The sequence below is a fragment of the Ceratotherium simum genome, chromosome 5, assembly GCF_057802395.1.
Source record: "Ceratotherium simum simum isolate JZ-2026a chromosome 5, ASM5780239v1, whole genome shotgun sequence".
In the NCBI taxonomy this organism is placed as follows: domain Eukaryota; kingdom Metazoa; phylum Chordata; class Mammalia; order Perissodactyla; family Rhinocerotidae; genus Ceratotherium; species Ceratotherium simum.
In genome coordinates this window covers 44,508,440-44,535,167 of record NC_141904.1, presented here as the reverse complement: position 1 = coordinate 44,535,167, position 26,728 = coordinate 44,508,440, and the positions used below count along the sequence as shown (strand labels likewise).

The window sequence follows — 26,728 nt, the reverse complement described above, 5'->3', positions numbered from 1 at the left end:
ACCTTGGGGTGGCATTTCAGAGGTCACTGCAATCAACTGAGTACAGAGCACATGTGATTGACTGTCCTGGTGTATTGGTCATGGATTTTCATAATGGAGAAAGAAGTCATAAGAACAATTTCTGTGACAATCTACCTGAGTTTCCTCATCTAGAAAATCAGTTTGAACTAGACCACCTCCTGCCCCGACATTCAAATCTGTAATGCTATAAAAGGGGGAGGTGAGGGTGGATGATTACAAGTGAAACTGTGGCAAGAAACAGGTCATCAAAGCAATATACCTTGTTCAAAATACCAGTCACCTTTCGAAGGGATTTTTAAAAAGAACTTAATAACAAGTACTACTGTAACCACAGGCTCAATAGGACCAATTCAACTGACCCCATCTTACCAACAGAGTAATTAAGAGTTGTTCTTCAGGAACTGAGAGTCGACCCCTTGTCCAGTTCAGGCAGGTTGAGACCACCAACCCATCAACTGGGCCTGTGCAAATGCCCAATAAGTGACCCTTTTGACGTCAAGGGGCCAAAAACTCCACCCTCAGATCACGTTAACACCACCATTTTGCAAACATGCGTCCTATGAAGAGCCGTGAAGCTTGACTACACTTGAGCAGATCATCAATTACCTCCCTTCTCCTTACCTCCAATCATCTGTCTCCACACTTCAGACCGCCCTGCCCCTTATCCCATAAATTTTGCCCTAGGCCCTAGATTGGGGAGACAGATTTGAGAGCTTCTGCCTCCTGTCTTCTTGCAGGTCAACCTTGCAATGAAGCTTTTTTCTTTTCTCAAAAGCTGATGCTGTAATAATTGGCTTTTTATCCAGACCGGGCAAGAGAACGCCATGTTTGTGCAGTACCACTATTTCTGAGGAAATAAAATTAAGCATTGGCTTGGCACTTCACCATTTACAAAGAGCTTTGACTTAATTTACACTCTTCAAAATGGCTCTGGACAGTGTGGTTATCCCCATTTTCCAGATGGGGATCTGGGTTGAGAGAGGTTCATGGAGGTCCCAGGATGTGCCCCAACCACACAGCCAAAAAACAGGCCAAAAATGCAGACTCTAGGCCAGAGCTCTGTTTCTTAAAGACACACACTTGAACTCAAGCCTTTTTGAACATTTCTCACACTCTTTATAAAAACATTTTATTTTTAAGTGACCAATGTAGCCAAGAAACATGAGATTCCATGACATCCTAAAGAATTATTTTCCAGACGCCTGTGCCTGTGGCTGGTCTCCACTGACATTGGCACCGAATTTCCCAAACACGCCCGATGTAAACAATCACCTAAAGCATGTGCTAAAAATTCAGATTTATCAGGGCCTCTCCTGGTCTGGAGAGAGTCTGAGAATCTGCTTTGTCAATAAGCAGGTGATTTTCATGATCCGCCAGGTTTTAGAGGCTCCGCAATTAGAGATGAGACACAACCAGTGTAGGTAACCACGACCCTGTTTGACACCCGAGTTTAAACTGTAAACACTGAGCATATCTGTGCAAAGTCTGCGAAGGCCACCCAAGTCTGTGTTGATAGCCGGCTATTTCAAATCTCTAAAACTTACTTTAAGGTATTGGGCAACTGACTCTTCCAATTTCTTTTTTTTTTTTTTTTTTTTTTTTAAAGATTTTATTTATTTATTTTTCCCCCAAAGCCCCAGTAGATAGTTGTATGTCGTAGTTGCACATCCATTCTAGTTGCTGTATGTGGGACACGGCCTCAGCATGGCCGGAGAAGCGGTGCGTCGGTGCTCACCCGGGACCCGAACCCGGGCCGCCAGCAGCGGAGCGCGAGCACCTAACCGCTAAGCCACGGGGCCGGCCCTTCCAATTTCTTATTATTCTAAGCCCCTGCCCCATGCCCCCTGTTATACTCTTGGGGTCTTGTTGTGTGTTTGGGGGGTGGGAGGATGGAGTATAAGACTCCACTAAAACTCTACTCCCTAAAACTGATAAGGGGGAAGGATACAGTCATTCAACACTGAACAAAGCTCTCCTAAACCTCAAAGATAAAAGGGAACCCCAACTTTAAAAGAGGGGTCCTAATTTTCCCGCAATCTATATGCCTGCACGTATATATTACTTTTTCAGTGCCAACTCTGCAAGTTAAGAGTGAGTCAGTAACTCTGACATAAATGATGATTTTGCATATTTTTCAAAACATTTGACTCATCTTTTATTATTAGTATGGAAAGTTCCCTAGAAGCTTCCCTCATTCAAGATTCAAATTCCAAACGATAAGAGAGACAAAGCAATGCTGTGTATCTACTCCTACCTGGCCTCCTCACTGGGAAGGTCAGGACTGGGAGATGAAAGGTCTATTCAAAGATTGATTTCCTATTTTAAAGATACATATAATCAGAGGTAAATTGCATTTCCAGACTAACCTGCCCAGGCCAGGAAAGAACCCAACTAGTTAGAAATGTATAAACAAGTAACTACAAAATTAACATATTCTTGAAATCCCCTCCTTTGTGGGTTTCCTAACCCAGGTTATTTCTGGGCTTCTGTTTCTTTTATTTCCTGTTTTGCTAACAATCTTCAAAATGGGATTATGAAAATGCCAGTTGTCCCAGGAAATTCTGTCCCAATGGCCTTCTCCTCTTCTTCCAAATTGGGATGGGGGATAAAGGCAAGTATTTTGCTCAACACACATTCAGACAGTAAATGCAATCACATTTATTTACCCTGGGACAGATGAGCCGCCTCTTCTTCCATTTTCCTTTTCTGTTGGATGAAGAGAGATCAGGGTGCCTCAGGGCCAAAAGGCTCTCAACTGAGAAACTGCTAGGTAAGAGAATCCTTCTGACAGATATCCAGATAAGAGCAGGCTTCCTCTCACTCTTCAGATTGACCACCAGAGAGTGACTGGCTTCATTTCCATATACGAGGGTATAAAGAGAGCAGGACAGTGTGGCAATTGGGTCAAGACAGTAAGAAACGTTTCTCCTCCACTTCTAAAATGGATCCGTGGGAGCCATGGCCACACCCAACCCATCCACAGGCTGTGGGACAGGTGCTCTGCTTAGCCAATGCTCCCTAATCTGGTGGTCCATCGAGGTCCATACTTTAAAAAGTAACAGAGGGTTCAGTGACTCACAAATCACCAAGGAAATTACCAGAGGTCAATGATTGTTTCCAAAAAGAAGCATCTCTACAATTGCCTCTGGGAGTTGGATAACAGGATGGGAACTTGCTTCAAGAATAATATATCCGAAAGAAAATAAGAATTCAGTCATCTTTTCCCCTCCAGACCCTGGGAGCTGCCCTCATTACTAAAGATATTCCAAGACACACATGGACTCAACATGACACTGTCTTCATCTAATGCTGGGGGACAGCGGCGCTCAACTGGAAGTTTCTCAGCAAATTTAAATACCCATCACTCCCTCCAAGAAAGCCTCTTGGCCCCTCCTCTCCTGTTGCCCATGGTCAAAGCAGAAATCAGTGGATAAGAGATAATTATGCAGTTCTTCAGCTTACTAATGAGGCCAGCACAGAGTCTGTGACATCATTCAGGTTAATCAAATGTAGTCACAGTTAGAGCAATCTGAAACTCTCGATTCAATTAAAAAGCAGTTACCTTACCTATTAATGGCTGATGTGGGGCTAGGAACATATCATCACTGGGGAACAGACCCTCAAAGTGTATATATTAATTGTGCCCTTTTGTGTGTGTGTGTGTGTGTGTGTGTGTGTGCGTAAAGGCATATGATGCAAGGGTCATTTTAAAGAAAAAATTAAACTGTCTTCTTTACAAGAAGACATATACACTTTTGATGCCCAACACCACAGGAGCCTGAGGCCCCTCCCCTGTGGCCTCTTTGAGAATGCACCTCAGTACTATTTTCGTGGGCCTGAAACCTCCTGAGGTCTGTCCAGCCACACAAACTCCACCCAGTCTCCTCTGGAATGTGCCACACCCTCCCTGCACAAACTGAGACTGTGACGGACGGATACAGTCTTCCCTGCCCTTCCCAACATCTTCCCCACCCCCATCTCTGTGGGACCCCACAAGCAAAATTCATTTGAATTGCCTGCTAGGTAGGAAACTGCTTCTGCATTTTCTCCAGCCTCCGGCGGTCCCCAGGGCTGGGCTCAGGAAAGGGTGGATCCTTCCAGGCCTGCTGCTGACAGTCCATAAAGCCACCTCCTGAATACACTATGAACACATCTCTGCTTGCACACACACACACACACAGACACACACACACATCAATACCACACTCACGCCTCACCCCAGATTGAATGGATTCATTCAATCCAACAGAAGTATGCTCACAAGCCCAGCACACCAACACCACCTCCCCTTCAGAGCAAAGACTGGACAAACGGCAAAGGAGTCTCCCCAGGTAACGAGCCCTGCCCACCCGCCATCTCCTCAACCATGCCTTCAAAACCGTCCGAGCCATGCATGTCTGCCCGCTGTGCTGGTTCCTGTGCCCCTCCTTCTGCCCGTCTCCCCGCAACGGTTTTAGGACACCACCCCCCTCCCGAGGGAGACAATGCCCCTACATATCCCTGCTCTATTTTGCAGGGGCCATAATTACCGTCCGAGCATTCTTCATAATACCAGTCTAGTTCATAATAATCCGCTTCAATAAATTTCTGCATAGTCAGGATTCTTGCAGAGGAAAGAACGGACTTCACAGCGCCATCAACGTCAAGTAAAACGCTGCCATGCCTCCCTGCCCTTCCAGAACACTGGGCAGAAGAACATCCCGAAATACGCCAAAATTAAGCTGTGCATTCTTAATGACAGCCTGGAGCCAAAACAGAAAACAGGCAGTGAAAAGAAAAATTCTGGGGGGAGTGAGGGGGATAGGCGGAGCAGAAAGGGAGGCAATTTGCAGAGCTATCAGAGACCCTGGCAGCCCTGCTAATAAAGCAGCACCGGCCAGCAGCCCTGAATGGGAGTAGCTGGAATCGTCCTATCCAGACGCTCGGAGGGTGACGTCAGGGACACACACCACCACCCGGAGGTCTCTCTGGAGCCTCGCCCCCCCGCTCGCCACTCATCTTTCAATCTAACTGTTGCCATAGAAACTGGCCAGCTCTGAAAAATGATGCAGAGGTGGAGGAAATGTCTTCCAAGGATGCTGGGAGCAGGGGCTGAGAGATGCCACACAAGGAGAAAGGAGAGTGCAGGCGGGTGGGGAGCCGGGGGCCTTACCACCATCATCACCGCCAACAAATGGCAGGGCAAGTTTATTTGCTAGATTCCGGGCCACTACAGAGTCTGCATTTGAAAAATGCCACCTTTTAAAATCTACAACCATTACTTCTGGTTTTCTTCCCCCAACCTGATTTAAAACATCAAACATCTTTTCTTAAAATTTTTGACCCCCACGTAAAGGAAATGTAAATTACTTAGAAAATGGCAACGTTTTCATTTAGATACAGTACTGTTCTCTGCTCAAGCCTTTGCTCAAACTTCTGGAAAAACAGCCTGCAACATACAAATAGAGGCGAACACCATTACAAAGGGGCACATGCAATACGATATACTGTTTCATGGACACTCACATGTGTAAATCAAAGTACAAAATACACACCAGGAGGAAACAGTCCACTTTCAGGAAGGTAGTTACCTCCCGGGAAGGAGTGAGGGAATGGGGCTTCGAAACTGTCCTTATAAATGCACGTGTAATGTTTTGTTTCCTTAAAAAAATGTAGTTAACATTTATTCTAAGTGTTTGGCATGTTTGCAATAATCCATAAAAATGAGGTACTGGATAATTAGATTTTACACTTACTATAGGTTAAACTTCATCCCCTAAAGCAGGATTTCTCAACCTCAGCAGTACTGACATTTAAGGTCCGATAAGTCTTTGTTGTGGGGGTCTGTCCTGGGCATTGTAGGATGTTGAGCAGCATCCCTGGTCTCTACCCATTTAGATGCCAGAAACACCACTCTCTCTCCCCGCAGACTTGATAACCAAAAATGTGTCCACATGCTGCCAACTGTCCCCTGGGGGCAAAATCTCCCTTGAAAACCACTGCCCTAAAGCAAAACTACCTACAGAACCTCACCAGCCTGTTGGAAGACTACTGTAACTCTCTGTTGTATGAATGGCAGCAGTGTGGCCTTCAGCTCACACTCTTAATTTTCAGTTTTCCTCTTAATTTTCTATTCAAGACTGTATAATTTGCAAATGAGTAATAGCAAAAGGCTCTTTACCACTACTAGGAGGCATGCTTCTTTCCTTCCACAGTGACCAAATAGGGACGATTTCCCTCTATTCTTCCAATGGCATATGATGCCACGGTGAACAAATCTGGAGGAAAAGGCATCCCACTAGAGCCGGGCTTCCCGGGCTTTACTGTGTGTGTGAATCACCTGGAGCTCTTGCTAAAATGCAGATTCTGATGCAGCAGGTTTGCAGCTGGCCCCAAGATTCTGCATTTCTAACAAGCTCCCACATGTTGGCAATGCTGCAGGTCCCCAGACCACACACTTCAAATGGTGAGGCTCCTCAATAGGATGGATAGATTGGGGAGGAGGGAAGATCATCTATATAGTGCCTGTCTGTATGTGTGTGTGTCTGTCTATCTGTGTGTCCGTGTGTGAGTAGAAAACTAAGAGGAAAACTATATATATGTGTGTATATATATATATACTTATATGTATATACATGCATATATATAAATACACACACATACACACACACCCATATACAGAATCTTGGGCAGAATCTATACCATACATAAATCTATCTCAACCTTCCTAAATCATTGGAAGCAGACAAGCCTTTAATGCTGTTGTGTGGGGTCCCCAAAGCTGGCTTCCTAACCCCCACCTGTGTTCTAGAAGCCTCTTCCAGCTCCAGGGCACTCCCTCCTAACTTTAGGGTCCTGTGACTCTTTACCAGGCTGTCCTTGTACACCAGTACAGGATGCTACAAGCAGACCATCCCACTTGCCAGGTGGCCAATTAAGCCCATTTGGCCCAGGCTTTACACTGCAAGAGCAGGTCGTCCTCTTGTGAAATGCAGGGCTCCTACCCCTTTAGCACCATCAAATAGCAGAACCTCCTCAAGTCTCAGAAGGGGAAAGGGAAGTTAAAGGCAACTGGCAACGAATCTTGGCTCAAATTGTAAACAGGCTTTCAGGAAAGTTCAGAAAATGAAGGGGGCAAGGGAATGGTACTGTGTCTGGCCACGTTGTCCCCTGGCTGTCACCTATACCCTGGAGGACCTTTGCCCCTCTGCTCTCCCCTCTTCCTCCAAGACATCCCCAACCCAACTCCAGATTCTTCCTGGTCAAAGTAGAGATCAGACCCCACCGCCTCCCTCACTTCCTTCAATTCCTGCCCTTCCCTCTCCCTGACCCCGACTTGGATACACATTTAAAAGTTTCTAGGACATCCGCCTATTTAAAATCAGCAGCCAATGATTTTAATTCCTGCTATAACTGACCCCGTTATGTCAACACATCTCATATCTCCCTTTGGTCCTTTATCATGTGTGTCTCTGTCAACGATGTCACCTCTCAACAGCCCCATGGCAAGCCACCAAGCAGCCCTCTCAGATGTCATTCCTCATGACATGTGAGCAGAGGCTGGTGTCCCAAGGTATCCCCAGGTTTTGTTTAAGTTCCTTAAGGTGTTTCTAAAAAGATGACTATAGACCTCATAAATAAATCAATCAGCAGTTAACAGACTCCTCATAAATCAGTATGTTCAACAGGTTCAATCCAATATGCTGGGGGAGGAGAGTCCAATATGAATTTGCAAAATGAAGATGTAAATAAAGGAACAGGAAATGCAAACTCCACAAAGCATCACAGAAAGTCAGATGAAGCCGGAAACCCCTTAAACAAAAGCTTGGCACATTTACCTTACGATGCTATGAATTTTCAAAAATATTTTATTCATATCATATCATCACAAAAACAAAAAATAATGGGTGGATGGATGGACACACAGACAGATGGCAGACAGACTAATGGTAGGCAGTTTAATTTCATAGTTAAGAGCATGAGCTTTAGGACTCAGATGACCTGAGGTTTGGTCCAGGCTCCTCATCTGCCATCTCAGTGACCTTCTTAGACACCTGAGTCTTATCTGCTAAATGGGTGATTATAATACCTGCTGCATCGATGGGGCACGGCTTTATGTAATTAACTAAAGCATGGCCCAGAACTCAGCACTGTGCCTGGGACAAGGTGAGTCTGCAATAAATATTAGTTTCCATCATCATCCTTACTCTAATTCTTTAAAAAAGAAAATAAGCCAGTATGAGCAATTAAAAAGAGAGCACAATTTTCTAAGCTATAATTAGGGAAATGAGGTAGAAATGCCATTTATTAGCTTTTCCTAGCATAATTAATTAAAAGGCATTGAGTTCACAGTAATGAGCAGGAGTGACAGTCTGGAGGTGGGGGTGGGGGAACATTTCCAAACAGTAATATATTACGGAACACAAGTGACATCAAGTCCAAAGACTACACATATCTAAGTTACTTTCTAAGAAAATAGGAGAGAAAGAAAACGAAGTGTGTATAAATAAACACAAAGGAAACAGCATCATTTATGGGTGAATTTTATGGACTTCGAGTAAGTTTCAAAATGAACATCTACACCAAAACTCCCATTCTATAGGCTCAGAAGGATAGAGTAAGCCATCCACAGCTCTGCAGAGATGGTGCCGAGGTTAAGATCCAGGTGTATCTGCCTTCAAATCGACACTTTCCTCCAACAGTTCCAGGACTCCCGAGGGTTACAGCCCTCCCCTGGCCCAGGGTTACCTCAGCTGAATAAACAACTCCTCCCCCCATGGTCCTGGGCTCCCCCATCACTGCCCCGCCCTTGGAGAATCAGGAACAGGGACAGGTCCCAGGAGCAGCCTCAGAGAAGCTTCGCTGCCATCTGTCAGCCACCTCTCCCTCCCACTCCCCTTCACCATCACCACTTAGAGAATGCTGGCTGCACACAGGCATTCAGCACTTTACATCTCCACTTGCTCCTCAGACCCCGCTACCTAATTACCCCCTTGATTGTGCAGACAAGGAAAGGGGGCTCAAAAGCTTTGAGTCACTTGTCCAGGATCGCCCAGCATATACCAAGAGCATCTGGATATAACCCAGGTTCGGTCCACCTCCAAAGCCTTCTTCACTCCATCAATAATGGAGAAAACATCCAAGGATGATGTACAAACGAAATTTAAAAAAAAAAAATGAAAGGGTACAACTAAAGGAGATAAAAACTCAAGTTGGCACCTCACAGATAAAACAAAAAAAAATTTTAAGAACAAAATAAAACATAATCAGGAAGGTAACAGTTAAATTGAAAATATCACTGTGACTCTGTGATATTAAGAACAAATATTATTTCCAGCTCTGTCAAGAAAGTGGCCCAACAAGGACACCACTGCACCCATCACCAGCACATCAACACGCTGGTGCCCAGACTTGGGTTAAACCTTAACAGGGCTCCTTAGAGAGCTGCTGATTCCATGCCTTGAGGCAGGAAAAATCAAGATGGGCCTGCAACACCAGGTTGCAAGAAGGCAAAGGCCACTCCAAAAGGTCTGATGTAGAAGTTCTAAGGCGTAGGAGCCAGCTTAAAAGGACGATCACGGGCCAGGTTGTGACAATTTAAACACCAAAAAGATAATACAGTCAATAACAGTCAAAGGGAACAAATTGAGTCTGTAATGGCGATGAATATCAATGAGTATTAAAACGAAAAGGCAAACAAGTGAACAAGGCCACTGATCTATAAAGGAAAGGATCATATAATAGGAACGTATTTTTAATCCATCTTAAGAAGTAGGAGAGAGTGGGTGTGCATGGCTGTTCTGTTTCTGCCACTAATATCTTTTATAAAGCATTGTATGAACATTTGTCTAAGTGGGGTGGCTATGAATAAGCCAATCGGATATGGAATGAGGAGGCAGATAAAAGAACAGAAAGACCTGATGTTGTGGTCCCAACCACACCCAGGCAGGAGGAGGGTGGGATCCTGGGCTGCAAGGTTAGCTATGTATTCTCTTTTGTAAATATTTAAGAGAATTTAACAGACTTGGTCTGCAATGTTAAGAAGAATCTAAGTAAATATAGTTGCGATCAAATTAAATGTTTAAAAGAATTTAATAAAATTTCTAAGTTTCTAATTATTAGCTGGGTGAGTATACAAATTAAATATTCATATACATATATAATTTTATATATATATCATTTACATATAATAATTTTAAATAAATTGTTATTCAATACATTTGAAAAATGAATAAACACTAACAATTTGGATTAAATTACTAATGATGCACTTATGAGTTTGCCCCAAAGTGTCTCAGACATCACAGATCTTGCCGCATGCCACCTTCCTCCATGCCCACAGGTGATCAGCACAGGCCATGTCCAGGCCCTAGCATGGCTGACAGAACAAGCAGGTTGGTATAACAATGGCTCCCTGTACTCCTCCCTCCTGCCTGGAGGCAGAATCACTCAGCAGCCCCAGCCCTGCTCTGCAACAGGCCCCTAGTCTCCAGAGCTTTCCTCCCTTCAGGAAGCACTGCCTGCTGGCCTTCTACCTGCACCGGAGGGCAGCCAGGAGCCTAAGACAGAAGAGGGGAAGGCCCAAAAGAGGCTTCCTAATCTTCTTTTCTTGAGGGGCCCAGGGAGGCTCGCGTGAAATACAACCTTACAAGCAGGCCTTCCCTTCACTTGCTATAGAAAATTAACAGGATGCTTCTGCAGAGTTCTCTTTCTGATCTTTATTTTTTAAAACATTGCCATTGCCAGTCACTGAGCTCCCGCGGCAGAAGGCGGGCTGCTGGCAAACAGCTTGCTGTCAACTACCCCCTCCCAAACCATCCCCACCTCATTTTCAGGCACAGGAAAAGCAGGCATCCATCCCACCTCCAGGACGAAGGCGGGGGCAGAACAAAGCCTGGCTTTTAGGAAATACATCCCAAAGCAGGGAGACAGCATACAACAGCGCACCGCAGAGCAAGTGCACACTGGCCTGGATGCAGTTCCCATTAAAATCACCCGTACGTGTAAGAAGGACACAGACAAGACTGAGTTAACATGTGTCGCACAGTCCAAGTTTGCTTCCTGCAGCCTGGGAGGGCTGCATGGGACCTCTCACTCCTGGGACCAGCAGGTCATGTAGCAGATGTCACAGGCTTCAAAACACAAACCAGAAGCTCAAACAGTCCCCGATTCTGCTCCTGCCACAACTCTGAAGCCCTGTGACCCGAGCCCATCACCCAGGAGGAGCAGATGGGATGGGAGCTGAGCCGTCACGTCAGTTTCTCACCTGAATCCGTTCCAACTTTGTCTTAGACATGCTGGATTAACATGAAAAGGAAAACGGTCAATCTGTATAGAATTGCTTGCCAAGCATTTTTGTTCTTAAAAGAAAAAGAAAAGATAACGTACTCAACAATGGAATTTGGTTTGATGAGAAAGAATGAAAGCTAGCAGGTGAGAAAGCAAGCCTAGGGGCCACGTGGGTAGATCTGCCCACTGAGATGAGTACCTGGCTGCCCTGCTCACCAGACACTGTGCCCAGGGCTCCTGGTGCTGTCAGGCACCCTGGCATGCAGTTGCTCTGGACCACCTCCTAGAGATAGGTACCTTCAATTCCCCCCAGCACCTGGTGCCCAGGCCCACACTCGGATAGAGGCACCATGACCAGGTGAAGCTAACACATGGGGGGTGACTGTGCAGCTGCGGCTTCTCTGCCTTCGTGGGATTTACTCGATGAATATGGAAATTATTTTCAACAACTGGTAGTCTTTCAGAATTTAAGCCTTGCACACATCTAAATCTTAATGAGAAAAGTTCTAGGCAATTTAAAACATGCTTAGAGAGCTAGGTGAATATTTCTATAGTGTTCTGTTGGAGAATTCTTTAAAATTTTCCCAGAATTATCACCTGAAAGCAACTTAATAGCACTTTTATTTGAAAAAGCAAAACTACAATTTTTAAAAACTGAAAATTCAAGTCCCAAGTCTCTTAATTCCTACTTATACAATACAGAAAAACACAAAAAAGAAACTGCCAGAAAACAAAACAACAACAAGAAAAGAACTTCATCGTGGGATACCTTTGACGAGAGAGTGGAAAGCTCTCAAAGACATATTTCAGAGAGTCACAGAATGTTTAATGCTGACTAATTTCTAGATAATAAATCTGACTCCCAAAGCGCTTATGTGGTTTGCCCAAGGTCACACTTGTAGTTGGCAGGTGAGGGAGGCGTGGCCCTCTCACACAGGACCGACTGCTGCGTCTCTGATGACTGTTATTCCCTGAGAACCACTCAGAAGAAGAAAACCTTCACTGTAAAGAGAAGTTACCTGAGCCTCAAACAGACATGGCCTACCCCACACGGATTAGCTGCATCTCTCAATTCTAGTTACATCTACAGATAACATGCATTACTGTTCTCTTTCAGGAAGCTGCCTTTGGTAAAAAGTTTTTGATTCCTTGATAACACTTTGAATTAAATACACACACACACATTTCTTTAAATGATTTACCATACTCATAAACTTCAGTCATCTCCTTCACGACCATCACCTATTGTTATCATTTTCCAAAAATTCACTTATGGATAACAACCTGTACAAACTAAGAAAAAGGTCAGACACCCTTCCTCAGGAGTCTTGTAAGAAAATATGTAGGACGTATTCAGATCCTTAAAGAACAAATTTGGTGTTTTCAAGCAAATTGCTTCTAAGTACTGCATGGCCTGATGTCTTGGAAGTAAAAAGATTTGGTTAAAGATGAGAAGATCACAAATCAGAACTCAGGAGAGGTGAAATTCTGTCCATTTTAAGTATGTCAACAGCACATAAGACCTTTTCAAACCATAGATAATAAGAAAGAAAAGGCATGGGCTGGACCTGAGGATACCACACTGTGGATGAGAATGAGCTGGGCCTATCCAGCTGGGCTCAGACCCTGCTTCTCCCCCTGCCTGTGTGACCTTGGGCAGGCAATAGACGGTCCCTCTGCACCCTGGCCTCCTTATTTTAAAAATGTGGATAAGAAGTCTCCACCTCTGAGGGCTGCTGAGAGGACTCAGTGCTGGGGATGTAATAAACACTCAATGGATGTCCCTTTAATTCATCATTAACCACCATCACCTACAAACCATCCGGCAGAAATTAGAGATGGAACCCACAAAGAATTCTGAACCCAAAGAACGAGGCATCCAACAATCTCCAAATCTCCACCGAACATTCTCAGGGGAGGAAAACATCAGGAAGTTTATCAGCTCTTTCCACCTCATGGAATGGTGCCCTATTCATTCCCTGACTCAACATTTATTCATCAGGCTTCCTACTAATTTCTTGACTCAATATAAGCTAACCAAGATTAAGCAGTTTTTATTGCATTAATTTAAGAAAATATTTAATCTAAAAATTAGTAATAATACAGTTCGAAGAAACTTAAAAATTGTCACATCTTCAAGCCCAGAAAATCCATTTCGAGAAATATACCTTAAGGAAATCATGACTTGGGTGGACAAACACTTATGTAGGAGGATGTTCACTCATGTGTTATCCAAGGAAAAATTAGAAATAGCCTAGATTCCTAACAGTAGACCAATGGTTAGATATAAATAATAGGATATTAAGCAATGGTGAAAACTATATTTTTTAAGAATTTTAATGCCATGGAGAAATGGTCGACATATACCATTAAGGTAAAAAGTATTATGTTCCCAAATATGTAATGCATTTTTTGGAGGAAAAAACAACTAGAAATATCTCACAAAAAAATGAGAAGTGATTACTAAGTTAGTCATTTTGTCTCTGTTTATTTTTGTTAAATTATCTAATATCAGCATACTTTTATGACCAGAAGATACATTATTTTTAAAACTTAACTCCTTTTAAAGATCATTTATGTTCATTGAAAGGCCAGGCGCTCAGAGCTGGCAAGTGGGGTAGGCTCCACGATCCTGCACAATAGTTACAGGCATCCCTGCTTACTCACTCTGAAAATCAGAAATGGACACCATCTCCCAATGCCATGGCATCACCAACAAAGAGTCACAGAACTTTTTTTAAAACCAAAAAAACAAAACTGAGGTACAGAGAGGTTCCATGATTTCCTCATGGTGACAACAAGCACAGGATTTCAGAGCCAGGGCTGAAATGCAAGTCTGGTACCCGTGGATTTAGGACAGGGAAGAAGATGCCTTCAAGAACGGGAAGGATGGGAAGCGGGTAAGGGTCCTTGCTGAGCGCCTGGGGCCGCCATGGAAGCCGGGCAGGTGGTTAAGAAAAGTTGATGTGAGGATGACACGCACCTGTTCCGTCTGTGTGAGATTCTAGCAATAGCACCGGTGGGTGGAGAGAGAAACGGAGAAGTGGTCTGCAGAGAGGCCAAGGCTAGAGCAAAGGAGGCGTGGGCGAGAGGAGGCCCCAGACAGACGACTGACAACGTCTGCATGTTAGCAGCTGAAGGAGAAAAGACGTGTATCAAAAATGAAAACAAACAAAAAAAACAGAGGTGACTGGTCAGAGGAAGAGGAGAACTAGGATATCGCCACGCACAATTCAACTGCACACGTATACACGCTCTCAATAGAAGTTCCAGTGGGAGATACTTTGAACAAGGACTTCTCTTGTTTAATCATCACCCTGGTATCCTTCCAACAAGAGAGCTTAGAAGACCATCTGGCTGACCTCTAACCAAAACGAGGAGCCACAGCCCCCGTAAAGCCCATTGCACGATGCCCACCGCCTGCCGACCCCGCCCGCCAGCAGATCAATGGTTCGTGTGCCTGGGCATTTGGGCTCCTATGAATTGAGCTCTTTCCCTACCAACGGTCATTTGTGTTTGTTCCCAAACCTGTTTGAGTCCGTTCTGCTTGTTAATGTAATTATATAATTGTGTTTATTATTTCATGAACAGTATAAAAAGAGAGTTGTTTCTATGAAAGCTCAAGTTAATACCTTGAAAGACATAATTAAGGATTAAGCGGCCAATTAGATTTGGATGAAACAATTGCAACATATTAGAAAACATCATTTAACAAAAAGGGGGTCATGTACTGCAAATCTAGTCTACGAATCCTAGGGCACTCAGGAAGGTAAAGCACTTGGCACAAGCCTGGCAAACAGGAAGTGCTCAAAAGATGCGAATCATTATTATTACTGGTTACCACTATGTAAGCAAATAATGAGAGTGATGAGAGCTAGGAAGGCAGGACAAAGGAAAGGTAACAGGAGTTGGGGACACTGTGGATGGGGTGGTCTAGGAAGGCTTCTCTGAGGAGGGGACATTTGTGTTGAGAACCAAAGAACAGGAAAGAAAGTGGAGGTGGGCAGAGGGAGCCTCCGTCAGGCAAGTTTGGAGTGTTCACCAGTGTGGCTGGTGGAGGGTAGGGGGGTGGGATGAGGCTGGGTGCAGAGAGAGCCAAGGGCTAGGTCACTGGGTCCTTGAAGACTCTGCATTTTATCCAAAGAGCAATGGGAAGCAGAGGAGCAGATAACCCAACTCTATCTCAAAAAAAGGCCAGCTGGCCTGCTGAGTCCAAAAAGGATGGCAGACAAGCAAGGAGAGCAGTTATGGCAGCCCAGGGATGAGATGACAGTGGCTTCGTTCAGGGCGGTAGCAGCAGGGTCAGAGAGGGGATCCGGGACATCCCCAGAGGAAGAATTAACAGAGCTGCTGCTGGCCAGGACGATATGGAAATGGAGTAAGCAGTGTCACATTTATCAAAACAAATGTGTATGGAGGAAAAAACTCCACTTTTGGCAGTGGACACATTAAGCTAATGACTGGGTATGTGAGCCTGGAGCTGGGGAGGGGGGAGGAGGAGAGGGGGTCAGGGAGGGACATAAATTTGGGAGTCACCAGCACGTGGCTGGTATTTAAAGCCCTGGGAAGAGAGTACGTGAGGAGAAGCAGGTAGGGCGCTCCACCATTTGGAGCAGCACATCCTAGTTACCTGGAGACTGGAATCACAGGCTCAAAGTGACTATTTCTGAGGGTGGGGCCTGGGGAGGGTATATTTTTAAAAGCTCTCAAGGTGCATCAGGTTGAGAGTCACTGACTTAGAAGCTCAGAATAAGAGGAGGAAAAACTGGCAAAGAGGCTGGAAGGACTAGCCAGAGTCAGGAGGGAAATCTGGGACCAAGTGAGGCCCTGGAATCCAGTCGAGCGAGCGGCCAGGAGGGAGTGGCCACTCTGTCAACCCTGCTCCAGGGCACGTCGGACAGGAGAGAAAGAACCTCCAGGTATGGACCGTGGGGAGAGGGTGGAGTCCAGCCCATGCTTCACCAGTTAGACCTCCAGGCCACATGCTGTGTCCTCGTGCCTTATCCTGGGCAGATTCCCTGGGACGAGTTCTATGTGAGAAAACTGTAACACATCAGGCTCATACAAACGCTCATCACTGTGACTGTAGGGACACAAGTGAAGGAACAAAGGCGGAAATGGGCGTATGGCATCTACCGTATGTGCCACTTTATGGGCACAACTCTAGAGTGCTGGGGTGAAGAGCATAGAGACCTACACATGATCCCCGGTCCTGTGCAAGCCAGCTGCACCACCTTGACTACTCACTTCACCCCAGGCCTCACGTGCCCCATCTGGGTTGGACTAGATTAATGATCTTTAATTTTTTTGTTTAAATTAAAATTTAAAACATTAAAAGGGTACGGGGAGCTGGATTAATTTCCACTCCCTCCTCCCACACAAGCAAGGTAGGCAACTCAGTGCAGGACGCCAGCTGAAGGCCTCCAGAGCTTCCTGCGTTGGCCCAACCCAGTGTAAAGTCCCTGGGTAGGGAACGGAAAAAAATCAATAATCCAGGAGATGTTTTCACTTCCTTAGCCAGAAAACCTCAGCTGGAACTCAAACGAGTCAACTGCACAAAAGATTACAGGTGCATACCAGGCACTCAATAAGTGCTCGTTGGCCGATTCATTAATATTACTTTACAGTAAAAGCAAATAGTGGAATAATGTCGTGAAACTCTGATTTGCTTCATAACCTTCTCTTCTCCTTGGGAAAAAGACTTTTCCAGGTAAACTCAGTGGTCAGCAGATCACATGCACTTGAGACACAGAGAGATTTCTTTTCCTGACCAATACTCCTTAACCAAAAAGTTACAGAGCATGGCCCCTGGGAAGGAGGAACCAGAAGAAGCCATAGCCATGGAGGCACCGACACAGCAAGCTTCAAGTCCGGTGTCTGCGGAACGTTACATGACTAGAAACATCTGCAGCACACACAGTCATCTCCACCTGAGATCGGGGACGTGCGACCTACAGACCACAGGGCAGAGGCAAAAATCACAGAGCAGGAGGACACCTCATCTGAAATTAGATCCATCAGGCTAAGTTTCACTTGGGACAGGGACCTTGAGTGAAAAAAAATGAGTTTTGGATATGTTAGACATATATTTTCTAAATAAATAAGCTATTGACATATTCTGAAACTGAGGCTTTGGTTTTTTTCATTTTTACCAAATGAGCTTTATTCTTAAACTAGAATTCTTTTCTCCTTTACCTATTCTGAGAGAGTAAACACAGAGAGTCAGACCAGACAATCTAGGTTTGAAACTAGGCAACCTACCCTTGCTGGCTGTATGACTTTGGGCAAGCTTCTTAACTTCTCTGAGCCTGTGTCCTCATCTGTAGAATGGGGATGGCAAGACTATTTAAATCAGATGTCATTGTGAGAATTAACTGAGATACACGTAAAGCATTCAAAACAATGCCTAGGGGCTGGCCCAGCGGCGTAGCAGTTAAGTTCCTGCGCTCTGCTTCAGCGGCCTGGGGTTCGCTGGTTCGGATCCTGGGAGCAGACCTATGCACCGCTCATCAAGCCATGCTGAGGTGCCGCCCCACACAGAGAAACCAGAAGGATGTACAACTATGACTGTTGTCTGGGGCCTTGGGGAGAAAAAAGGGAAAAAAAGGAGGAAGATTGGCAACAGATGCTAGCGCACGGCAAATCTTCCTCAAAAAAAAAAAAAGAAAAGAAAAGAAATAGAGATTAAAGAAAAGAACAATGCCTAGTACACAGTAAACATTAAATGTTCACTTTTTTCTCCCTATTTTATATTCATTGGTACATTTGCTTTGCTAGTCATTATCATTTTCTGTTTCGCAGCCTTATCAGAAGTCAAAAAACCCACCTGACTATGGAAAGTGTTGAAATTTTTCTGAAAAGGTCAATCTACCACCTGATAAAGGTGGACCCCAAAGCTTTCCTGCCTCTTCTCAACAAGCCAGGTGAGGGCCAGAATTAAAAGGCAAAGTGTCATTTTTCCACTCTGGGGATGACATGTAGGAAAGGGGGTTGAGTTGTATCCCACCCCCTGACATCCGAGGCGTCTGCTCTGCTCTGTGCAGCAGTGGTGTAGACAACCCTCTCATCCAGTGGTCTTCACTTGGGGGAGTGTATCAGAACCCCCTGGAGCACTCCTTCCCCCGACTCCCACCCACAACAGAGAACCACTGCCCCAGTCAAGGCAGAAAATCAATCTAAAATGAAACAAGGGGTTATGTTGTCGTCTCACACACCCAACAACTGACTGGACACACAGTGAGTCACAGGCTGGGAGCCACGGCGTCTCCTGGGTGACACACGTGTAAACAAATGACACACAAAAAGGACACCACGGACAGAGCAGGGCTCCTACCCCGTGCTTCCACTGACCCCTCAGCCAGCTTGGCAGGGCTCACGGCCCCCTCAGAAGAAAGACTGGAAGACATAAAATAAAATACAAGGACTACAAATGAAACCAATTATATGATAATGCACTTACTAAAACTTAAGTCTGTGGTGTGCTAAGTGCTTCCTTATCAATGCAGGAGATAACACGAGCTAGCAGCACATCTAATCATGAAGTAATTTCAGAGCAGTGATGAGTTTTCAAGTATCTGCTTCTACTGTAGCACGACATGCAAATACCTGTGCTTTCTACTGGTGACCACATTCCAGGTCCTGCCAATACCACTGTGTGTTGTTTTCTATGCTCATAATGAAAGGGAAGGCTGCATTTTATTTAGAATAGAATGAAAATCAAGATGTGACTTTTTTCCTTTACGTGTTCATAGAACTCCTCATTTCTCTCTACAGACCCTTTGGGGGTCCCAGGACCTCAGTTTGAAAGCCTTGCTCTACAGGGTGCTGTGTTTAAGTTCAGAGTTAACAACTGATCATTCATGTAATGGATATTTAGCAAACACCTACTTTGCTCTAAGCACAGGTAGCACAGAAGAAACCAGGGAATTAAGGTAAGACCTGGATGCAACCATGCTCTAAGAACTTCCAGAATCTCTGCTCAATGTTTATTTTGGTTCTTTCGGTTTTATTATAATTTGTATTATCCACTGCCAAATCCACCATGACTTTTTTTCTCTCTCAAATATATAACTAAAAGCAAAACAAACACGCAATAGCAAGCCACAATGTCTGTTCAAGTCTACTGTTAAAAGGAATTTAGAAGCTGTAGAGCAGTGGTGTGGAATAAATACTATGAGCCCTACACACTTCTATTTCCCTGATAATAAAACCAGTCCTGCCCAAACAGTAGACATTTTATAGGGACAAAATGAGGCAATTCATATGAAAGTTCCTCAAAAACAGTGAAGTACTGCCTATGAATGGTGCTCCAATTACACTATGAACGTAAGTGATTAGTCAGTGTGTATGGGAAGGGACCAGGAGCCTCCTGCAGTGGAAACGGCCATGAAGGGGTCCTGCAGAATCATAGGAAGGTCTCTTAAAGAAGGGTAAGTAACACACGGGGATTTCTGGAAAAATAATTCTACTACGAAGCAGTCTGAAGGAACCAAACATAGAACTACCAGGGAGGTTACTCAGGACACGGTCTTCCACACCTTCCACCTTCCACACACCACATCTCCTTGGCAGTACAGATACGATAAGTAAACATAAGTGACTTACAAAGAGCTTCCTATACACTACAAGACACACCTGAAGTTCTGAAGCTTCAACCTGAACATTAGGACAAGCCTGACGTGCCTCTTATCTGCCCTGGGGTGGATTACTCTATTTTTAATCCTACTGAAACTGATTATCTGCAGTGTTCACAAAAAGACTGTAAGGTTTGCATTAGGTATAAAAATACAGGTCAACTTAAACAAAATTCCTTTCCTGTTAATATTTAATAAAGAATATGTGAAAACAGGCCCAGATACACTCTAAAGAAGAAACTTACAGTTGTGACTTATTATAAATGATTTCACAAATTCAAGAAAACTGGAGATCGGCCTATATTAGATAAAATAATTACAGAAAACTTCATAAATGCTGGATAAGCTGGTTTTGAACCACATTATCTCCAAGTAGATGCAGGATTGCTGTATTTTTTTTAAGGTGATATAATGATACACAGATATGTAAATGATGTCTTTGGAAGTGACATCATTTAGACTAGGTTCAAATGAACTTAAATTTTAAGTCAGAGGTGTCAAAATAAGAACTGGTCTGTCCTGCCAATCTCATAGGGCTGCCAAAAACTTCTGAAGGGAAAAATTACTTCAAAAAAGGCACTTCTTGATGAACATCAGAAACATCATTAGTGTGAATTTTTAAAATTATCACGTATTTTTCAAGTCTGCAAAATCAGGTTTCACCCCCTTGTCATCACAAACACACTGAAAAAAAACCCACTTAGCGTACTTCTCATCCTGCCAGGTGTCAGCTCTGCAGCCCGTGGCATGACTAGTTTGCTGCTGCAGCAATATCTTGACTCCCCCAAATAATCAGCTTCATGGGCTTTCACACAGAAATCATCAGCCTTGGTATGTCATGCTACGTCATATAAATACTGAGCAGTCTAGACAGTCCCAATACCTTTGGTTTAAATGCAGACAAACTCCTTCCCAAAATGAGTTTCTAAGGACTCAAATGGTACTTTTAGTAAGAGGGGAAAATGGGAGTATTTTCAAATCCTGTATGGTTAAGAAAAAGCTAGTTCCAATGAAAACCCATACTTGTCCCCATTACGCTAAAATTTCTATTCAAAAGACTTAAAATCGAGGCCTTTTATGTGGGTAAACCCTACAGCCACATTTCTTTGAGCATCTTTCCATGGATGGCAGGCCACAAAACTTGGTAACCAGTACAAGATCTCGTCTGACGCCACGGCTGAGAAGGACTGGTCACCATAGTGCCGTCACCAGGTGAAAGGGGAACTACTTACGGAAGTACTTCAGTGTTTCTTCAATCTGCTCGGTTGTGAGGTCGATGTTGGCATCTGGAGAGATGAGGGGTGTATGGAGCCAGTCGTCGTGGTCATAACCGTAGATGGTATCGGCTCTTAACTTATAATGGGGCAGCTGCTCCTCCAGCAGGCTAATGATCTCGACTTCCGGAAGATCAGTGCTGTTGCACACGTCTAGGGAGAAGATGACAGAGAAATGAGAGCCCAGAACTGGTTATGGCCTTGCTGCTGCTAGTTAACTAACCTTGTGGCCTACTGGCGATGTCTTCAGCTACTTACCCACAGCATGGAGAGGACAGATAAGGCATACCAGGGGTCTTTCTCCAATTTAAATTCTATTCTTGAAACTCGGAATTATGCATGCTTACTGCCAAGACCTACCAGAAATAGTTCCTGTTGTTTAACTACCCACTTTCTGTGAAGCCAAAATTCTTGGGCCTTTACTATCTGGGCTAAGTCTTTCCTTCCAATCCTTTCTCTGGCCATTCTCTCTCAATCACTCTACACTTAAGCTGAACTAGTTATAATTTCACCAATATGCCTAACTTCTTCCTGCCACTCTTACTACGCAAGCGATTGCCCCACCTAGGATTTTGCCTTCATTTAATTCATTCATTCATCTGTCCATCCACCTACATTTCCTTCCATCCATCCATCCAAATACATCCTGAGTACCAGATACAGGAGACACAATGGTAAACACAACAGTGGTGGTCCTGCCCTTGCCACACTTGTATTCTCCTGGGGCTTCCAACCATTAGACCAACAGGTGCCCCTCCGTCAAGGCATAGCTTGAATACCACCTGCCCCGACATACTGGCGTTCTGAGCACTCCAAGCAGAATTAACCTGTCTTCCTGCTTCTAAATTCATAGCATTTTGTCAGAACTTCTATTACTGCACTCATTAAGTTCTGTCTTCTGGGTATTTTAGTATCCTACTCATTTTCCTATGAGATGGCAAACTTCCATATACGGCTGTCCTCGATCCACCACCCGTACCCCTCACAGTTCCTGGCCCAGACTGTGCTCAGGCGGTGCACGATACTGTGGAGGAAGGTGAATCAATCCACACGAGGCACATTAAAGCAGCCTTGTTAATTAAATTGTAAACGTGGCAAACGTATCCAGGACAAGACAGGTCTTACATAACTTCTGTACGCCTAGGAAGAATGAATTAAATAAATGCTATGGGTGAGTGTTGATTATCTATCAACTAATTCTGACATCAGTCACGATTTCAGCCCATTTCACAGAAAGTGTTCGGGATCTATGACAGTAAACAGGTGCAAGCGGCGGTGGTCTCGTCAACCCATAAAAACCAAGGCACTGTGGTGCACACAGCTGCACAAGAGAGAAGAGTTAACTCAGTCTTTCATTCTAGGAATGAGCCTTCAACGAGAAAAACCATTCAGAAAATAAGACAGTGGGAGTCAATTCTTAAGAAGGCTATTACATCATGTTCTTGCCTTGAAGTAGAAAACAAAGGCGGAGGACAGAGCATGTGATTCAGTCTCCCATCCTTCTGGAAAGTGCAAGAAAGAGTGGAGCAAAACCACTCTCAAGATAAATAAAACCACATAACAGCAACAGGAAGTAAGGAGGAGGTGCTGGCAAGAGATGAGAATTACCAGGTGTTTCTAAAAGGTGGAAGTTGGCATCTAATTAAGGGAGAAAGGCCCAACCCTAAACACACACAGGAGAAACGAATGGTGCAAATGGTGGGAGCAAACCCCAGGGTGCTCCAAGCAGGGAGGGACGACGGACAGAGCAGGAAGGAGCAGGCGGTTACCGGAGAACCACAGCAGGCACAGCAGGGAGGACCAGTCCCTTCGCTCCTCTCTCTGCTGGAACTAAGGCAGAGGCGGCAGCAGGGCAGGGACAGCAGGGCCGCTCACACTCAGAGGGACCGTGGAGACGCCTGTGCCCAGAACAGTGGCTATGACAGAGACTTACCAAAATCCCTGTCTCCTTCGTGTGTAATAAGAAGGCCACAAAGCAGGCAAAAAAAAAAAAAAAAAATGGAATCACAGATAAAGAGTTCAGTGGCCAATTATCTCCCTCCAGACAGGAGCCCACTGAAAGCACCTGTAGGCTCCTTCTCCCACGTCCTACCACCTACCACTCCACAACACCCCTTCTCACTCAATTCAATACGCAAAGCTTCACTATAGAACATTTTGATTCAGGAAGCCAGCATGGTTTTTCAAGTGTTAAGGAAAGAGTTAAAAGTAGAAGGTGAAGACATTCAAAATCTTACTCAGAGCTTTAGGGAAGCACTTCAGTCCTGGAGGGGGGACAACATTCGAGCGCTCAGGATTCTCTGTCTAATATGGGAAATGTCACAGCAAGCGCATTGGCATTTCAGCCAGCCGAAACCACACCAGAGCTGCTCTGCCACTTTGCAAAGGTCCGTCATGAACACAAGTTATGTCCTCCCCTAGGCTAGAGTCAACAGCCCCACCTCAAGACAGAAGATGTCTCATATTTCTTCTTATCTCCCACTAAAAACAAAACACCATCTCAAAAGTTCAAGATGGGCTCATAATTAAGCAAATATTTCCTCCTCTCACAATCAAGTGAAGACTGAGTTCCCACAAAGCTCATCACAGGGAGAGGCCTGACAGCTATAAAATGGCTGCCATCTGACTGAGGGAATACAGGGTCAAGGAGGGCTGACACTCAACCTGCCCATCTCTCAGCTAAACATGGAGTGGTTCCACAAAAGGCAGTGCCAGCCTGTCCCTAGGAAAACAGGCAGGGAACCAACACATTCCCGCCTCATGCACCCACACAACAGGCTGGAATCTTCTGGTGTTGTTGCCATTTGGTGGTGGGGAAGGCAACAGACTGCCAAAAAAAAAAAAGCATACCCCTCCTAAAATAACCTGTCACTTGTGAGCATGCTGGCAGCAGCCCAATCGGTGAGACTTGACCTGTCCTTCCACCTTCAAGGCTGAAAGTCAACCTATTTACAGTGTGGGTCCTTGTGCCCAAGAGAGATTGTTTTCCTTAAAGCATATGATGACCAGTGAGATAAAGTATCAAAAGTTGAGGTGGTGCCAAAATGTCTTTTTTAAAAAACTCTCTATATTTGATTTTTCCATAACGTGACCAGCCATACAAACATCAGCAAGTTTTCAGCTGCCTGGAAGGCTCAGAGAGTCAGGGCATAGGAAAGGATTCTAGAGACCACCCAGAGAGCTCTCCTTGACCTTGACTGCAGGGCCAGAGGCCCCACGGAACTCCAGTGGAAGGGAACACCACATTGGCCTCATGGAGAAGACATACCCAAGGCCTGAGGTTGGGTAAACATAATATGAGAACCTTCGCGAGTTCCCCAGGAATGCTGTCACCATGCCAAGCACCAAGCCAGTGCCTTCGGAGCATTCCCTGACCCTCCCAGCAACCTGAGATGTGGATAATATTTGCTCTGTTTTATAGATAAGGAAGCTGAGATTCACAGGGGCTGTGGAATATCTTGTTGGTCAAAGTCACGCAGCTAAATAAGTGGCAGATCCAGCTGTCCGACTGAAAGCTGTGCCCTTGCCCCTGCCATCTGCTGCCCATCTCCCAGGCGGGCACACTAGAAATGCTGGAGAAGTCCCAGGATATTCTGATTGGGAAGTTTTTGTTCTAAACAGGCAGAAGACTTCTTAAGTGTGGTAGGGATGTTCTATTAAACACACTGACAAATTAGGGAGGTGTCAGAATGATTTTCCCTTCTAGAGCACAGGAAGCAGAGCCAAGAACTGAAGTAACTTGTCTGCAGAACCATGAAGGATCAGGGGCCTGAAAAGGACAGCCCTGCCCCCTCTCTTGGAGCATATTCAAGCTCCTGGTGTGAAAGGACACTATTGGCCCAACCCGGTGGAAAAGAACCCTTTATGCTCTGTATGGTCATTTCTCCACAGCTGCAATTCACATTATTAATAAGCTATAAAATTTGTTCTAGGATAAGTCTGAAATGAAGGGCATCAGCCTGCTGATTGAACCCAGACCCCAACAGGTCCGTGGCTTCTGGCAGATATGCAGCCCAGTACCCACTGACCTCCAGCCTGTCAAACTATCAAAAGGCCAGGTTCCCCCAGGCAGTCAGGGAGAATCTACCCTCAGCATTTCCCCCTTCCCCAATTACTACAACAGCCCCAGGGTTGCTGGCCATGCTGCTGCTGGCACCATCTGTGGAAAGATGCTTCTTTAAATCATGGTATTGACCTGCTTTAAAAGCCTCCCAGCTCCCTATAAAGTGCTTCAGGATTCAGCCCACACCCTCCTAGGACAGAGGCTACTGATTCTTTCCCAATGTCTGATTTCTGCTTCTTCCTTTTGGTAAGCCCCAAGGTGTGGTTGGGCACATGGCCACCCAGCTAAACACTACATTTCCCAGTTTTCCTTGCAGTAAGGTATGTCCATATGCCTGGTTAACAGGACGTAATCAGAACTTCCAAGTCATGCCCTCTCCAGCTGTCGAACTGCAGAGACGGAGCCAGTACTGGAGCCCTCTTCAACCATACAAGTAACAGCAATACCTACGGGGTGACCAGAACAACCCTGGGTGCCCAGGACAACCTGGTGGAGCAGAGAACTCGTGAGCCACCTTCCACTTAGACTTTTAAGACAAAGAAATAAACATCTACCTTACTGAAGTCACTATTGTTGTGGTCTCTGTTAACGCAGCCAAATCAATACCCAAACAGCCTTTCTTATCTAGCTCAGCCTCTGCTATTTTCTCCAATACCTCCTCACTTAAGCCATACCAACTTCTCACCCTTCTCCACACACATTTTTGCAAAATCTTGGCTTTTCACACCAGCTGTTCTAGCTGCCTAGAATGTCCTTCACTGCCCAGCAAACACCATCTCAAAATATCACTCAAATGTCACTCTGTATTTCAAGTCTTCCTTGACTTCTGTCCCCTGGCTATGTATTTGGTATATGGATTATGTCACTACAATGTTAGAAGTGTTTTCTACAGTCTCTTCTCCACAAGCCCCCAGGAGACAGAGCTCTGAACTACCCACTTTTACAGCTAGCCTAGCCCTTCGCACGTGCCAGGCAACAGTAAGCGCTCAGTGAGTGTTAGATGAAAAATGGAACAGGAAGGAAGAACCAGCAATGGGGGGCAGGTCTAGTCTGTCAACCCTCTGCCCACTGAGGATGGACACTCAGCCTTCAGCACAGGCGAGGTCAAGCCATCTAACGTCAAGGTCTTTTCAAGCCCCTCTCAGTATCACCCTAGGTCTTCGTCCAGCATGGAGGAACGTCCCACAGGGAAGTGACGTCCCCTTAACCACTCCTCGAACACCGATCCAATCCAATGTCCACCATTCTTAAGGCACCACTTTGGGAGCAGAATATAACAGGTCTCTTCACCTCTTCAGAGCTATAACCCTCCCTAGGTTTTCTCCAAGGCGTAAGGTTTTGCATGGGTCCTCCTACCTGAGGATAAGGGTTTCATTTAGGGCTGCTTGGGAGGTGGGAGAGGGTGTGGAGCCGGCTCAGCGGCTAGAGAGTCTGGGACTGTAGATGCAGCTACGTCCACTCTACGTCTG

The 26,728-nt window shown here is 45.0% G+C and overlaps 1 protein-coding gene across 10 annotated transcripts in view; it reads right to left on the bottom strand.

Moving 5' to 3' along the window:
- The window catches only part of TRAK1 (trafficking kinesin protein 1), a 115,660-nt gene that overhangs the window by 62,844 nt on the left and 26,088 nt on the right, over nt 1–26,728 (bottom strand). For 6 of the 10 annotated variants that reach the window (XM_014790916.2, XM_014790890.2, XM_004419553.3 and 3 more), the window contains exon 2: nt 21,155–21,349. Coding sequence is in view for 8 of the 10 variants with exons in the window: in XM_014790890.2 (XP_014646376.1) it covers nt 21,155–21,349 (195 nt within the window). In the remaining 2 variants the exon portion in view is untranslated. Of the gene's footprint in view, nt 1–4,550; nt 4,854–17,550; nt 17,610–21,154; nt 21,350–26,728 lie in introns of those variants that run through there. The other 4 variants (XM_087430790.1, XM_087430793.1, XM_087430789.1 and 1 more) reach the window with 3 other exon arrangements.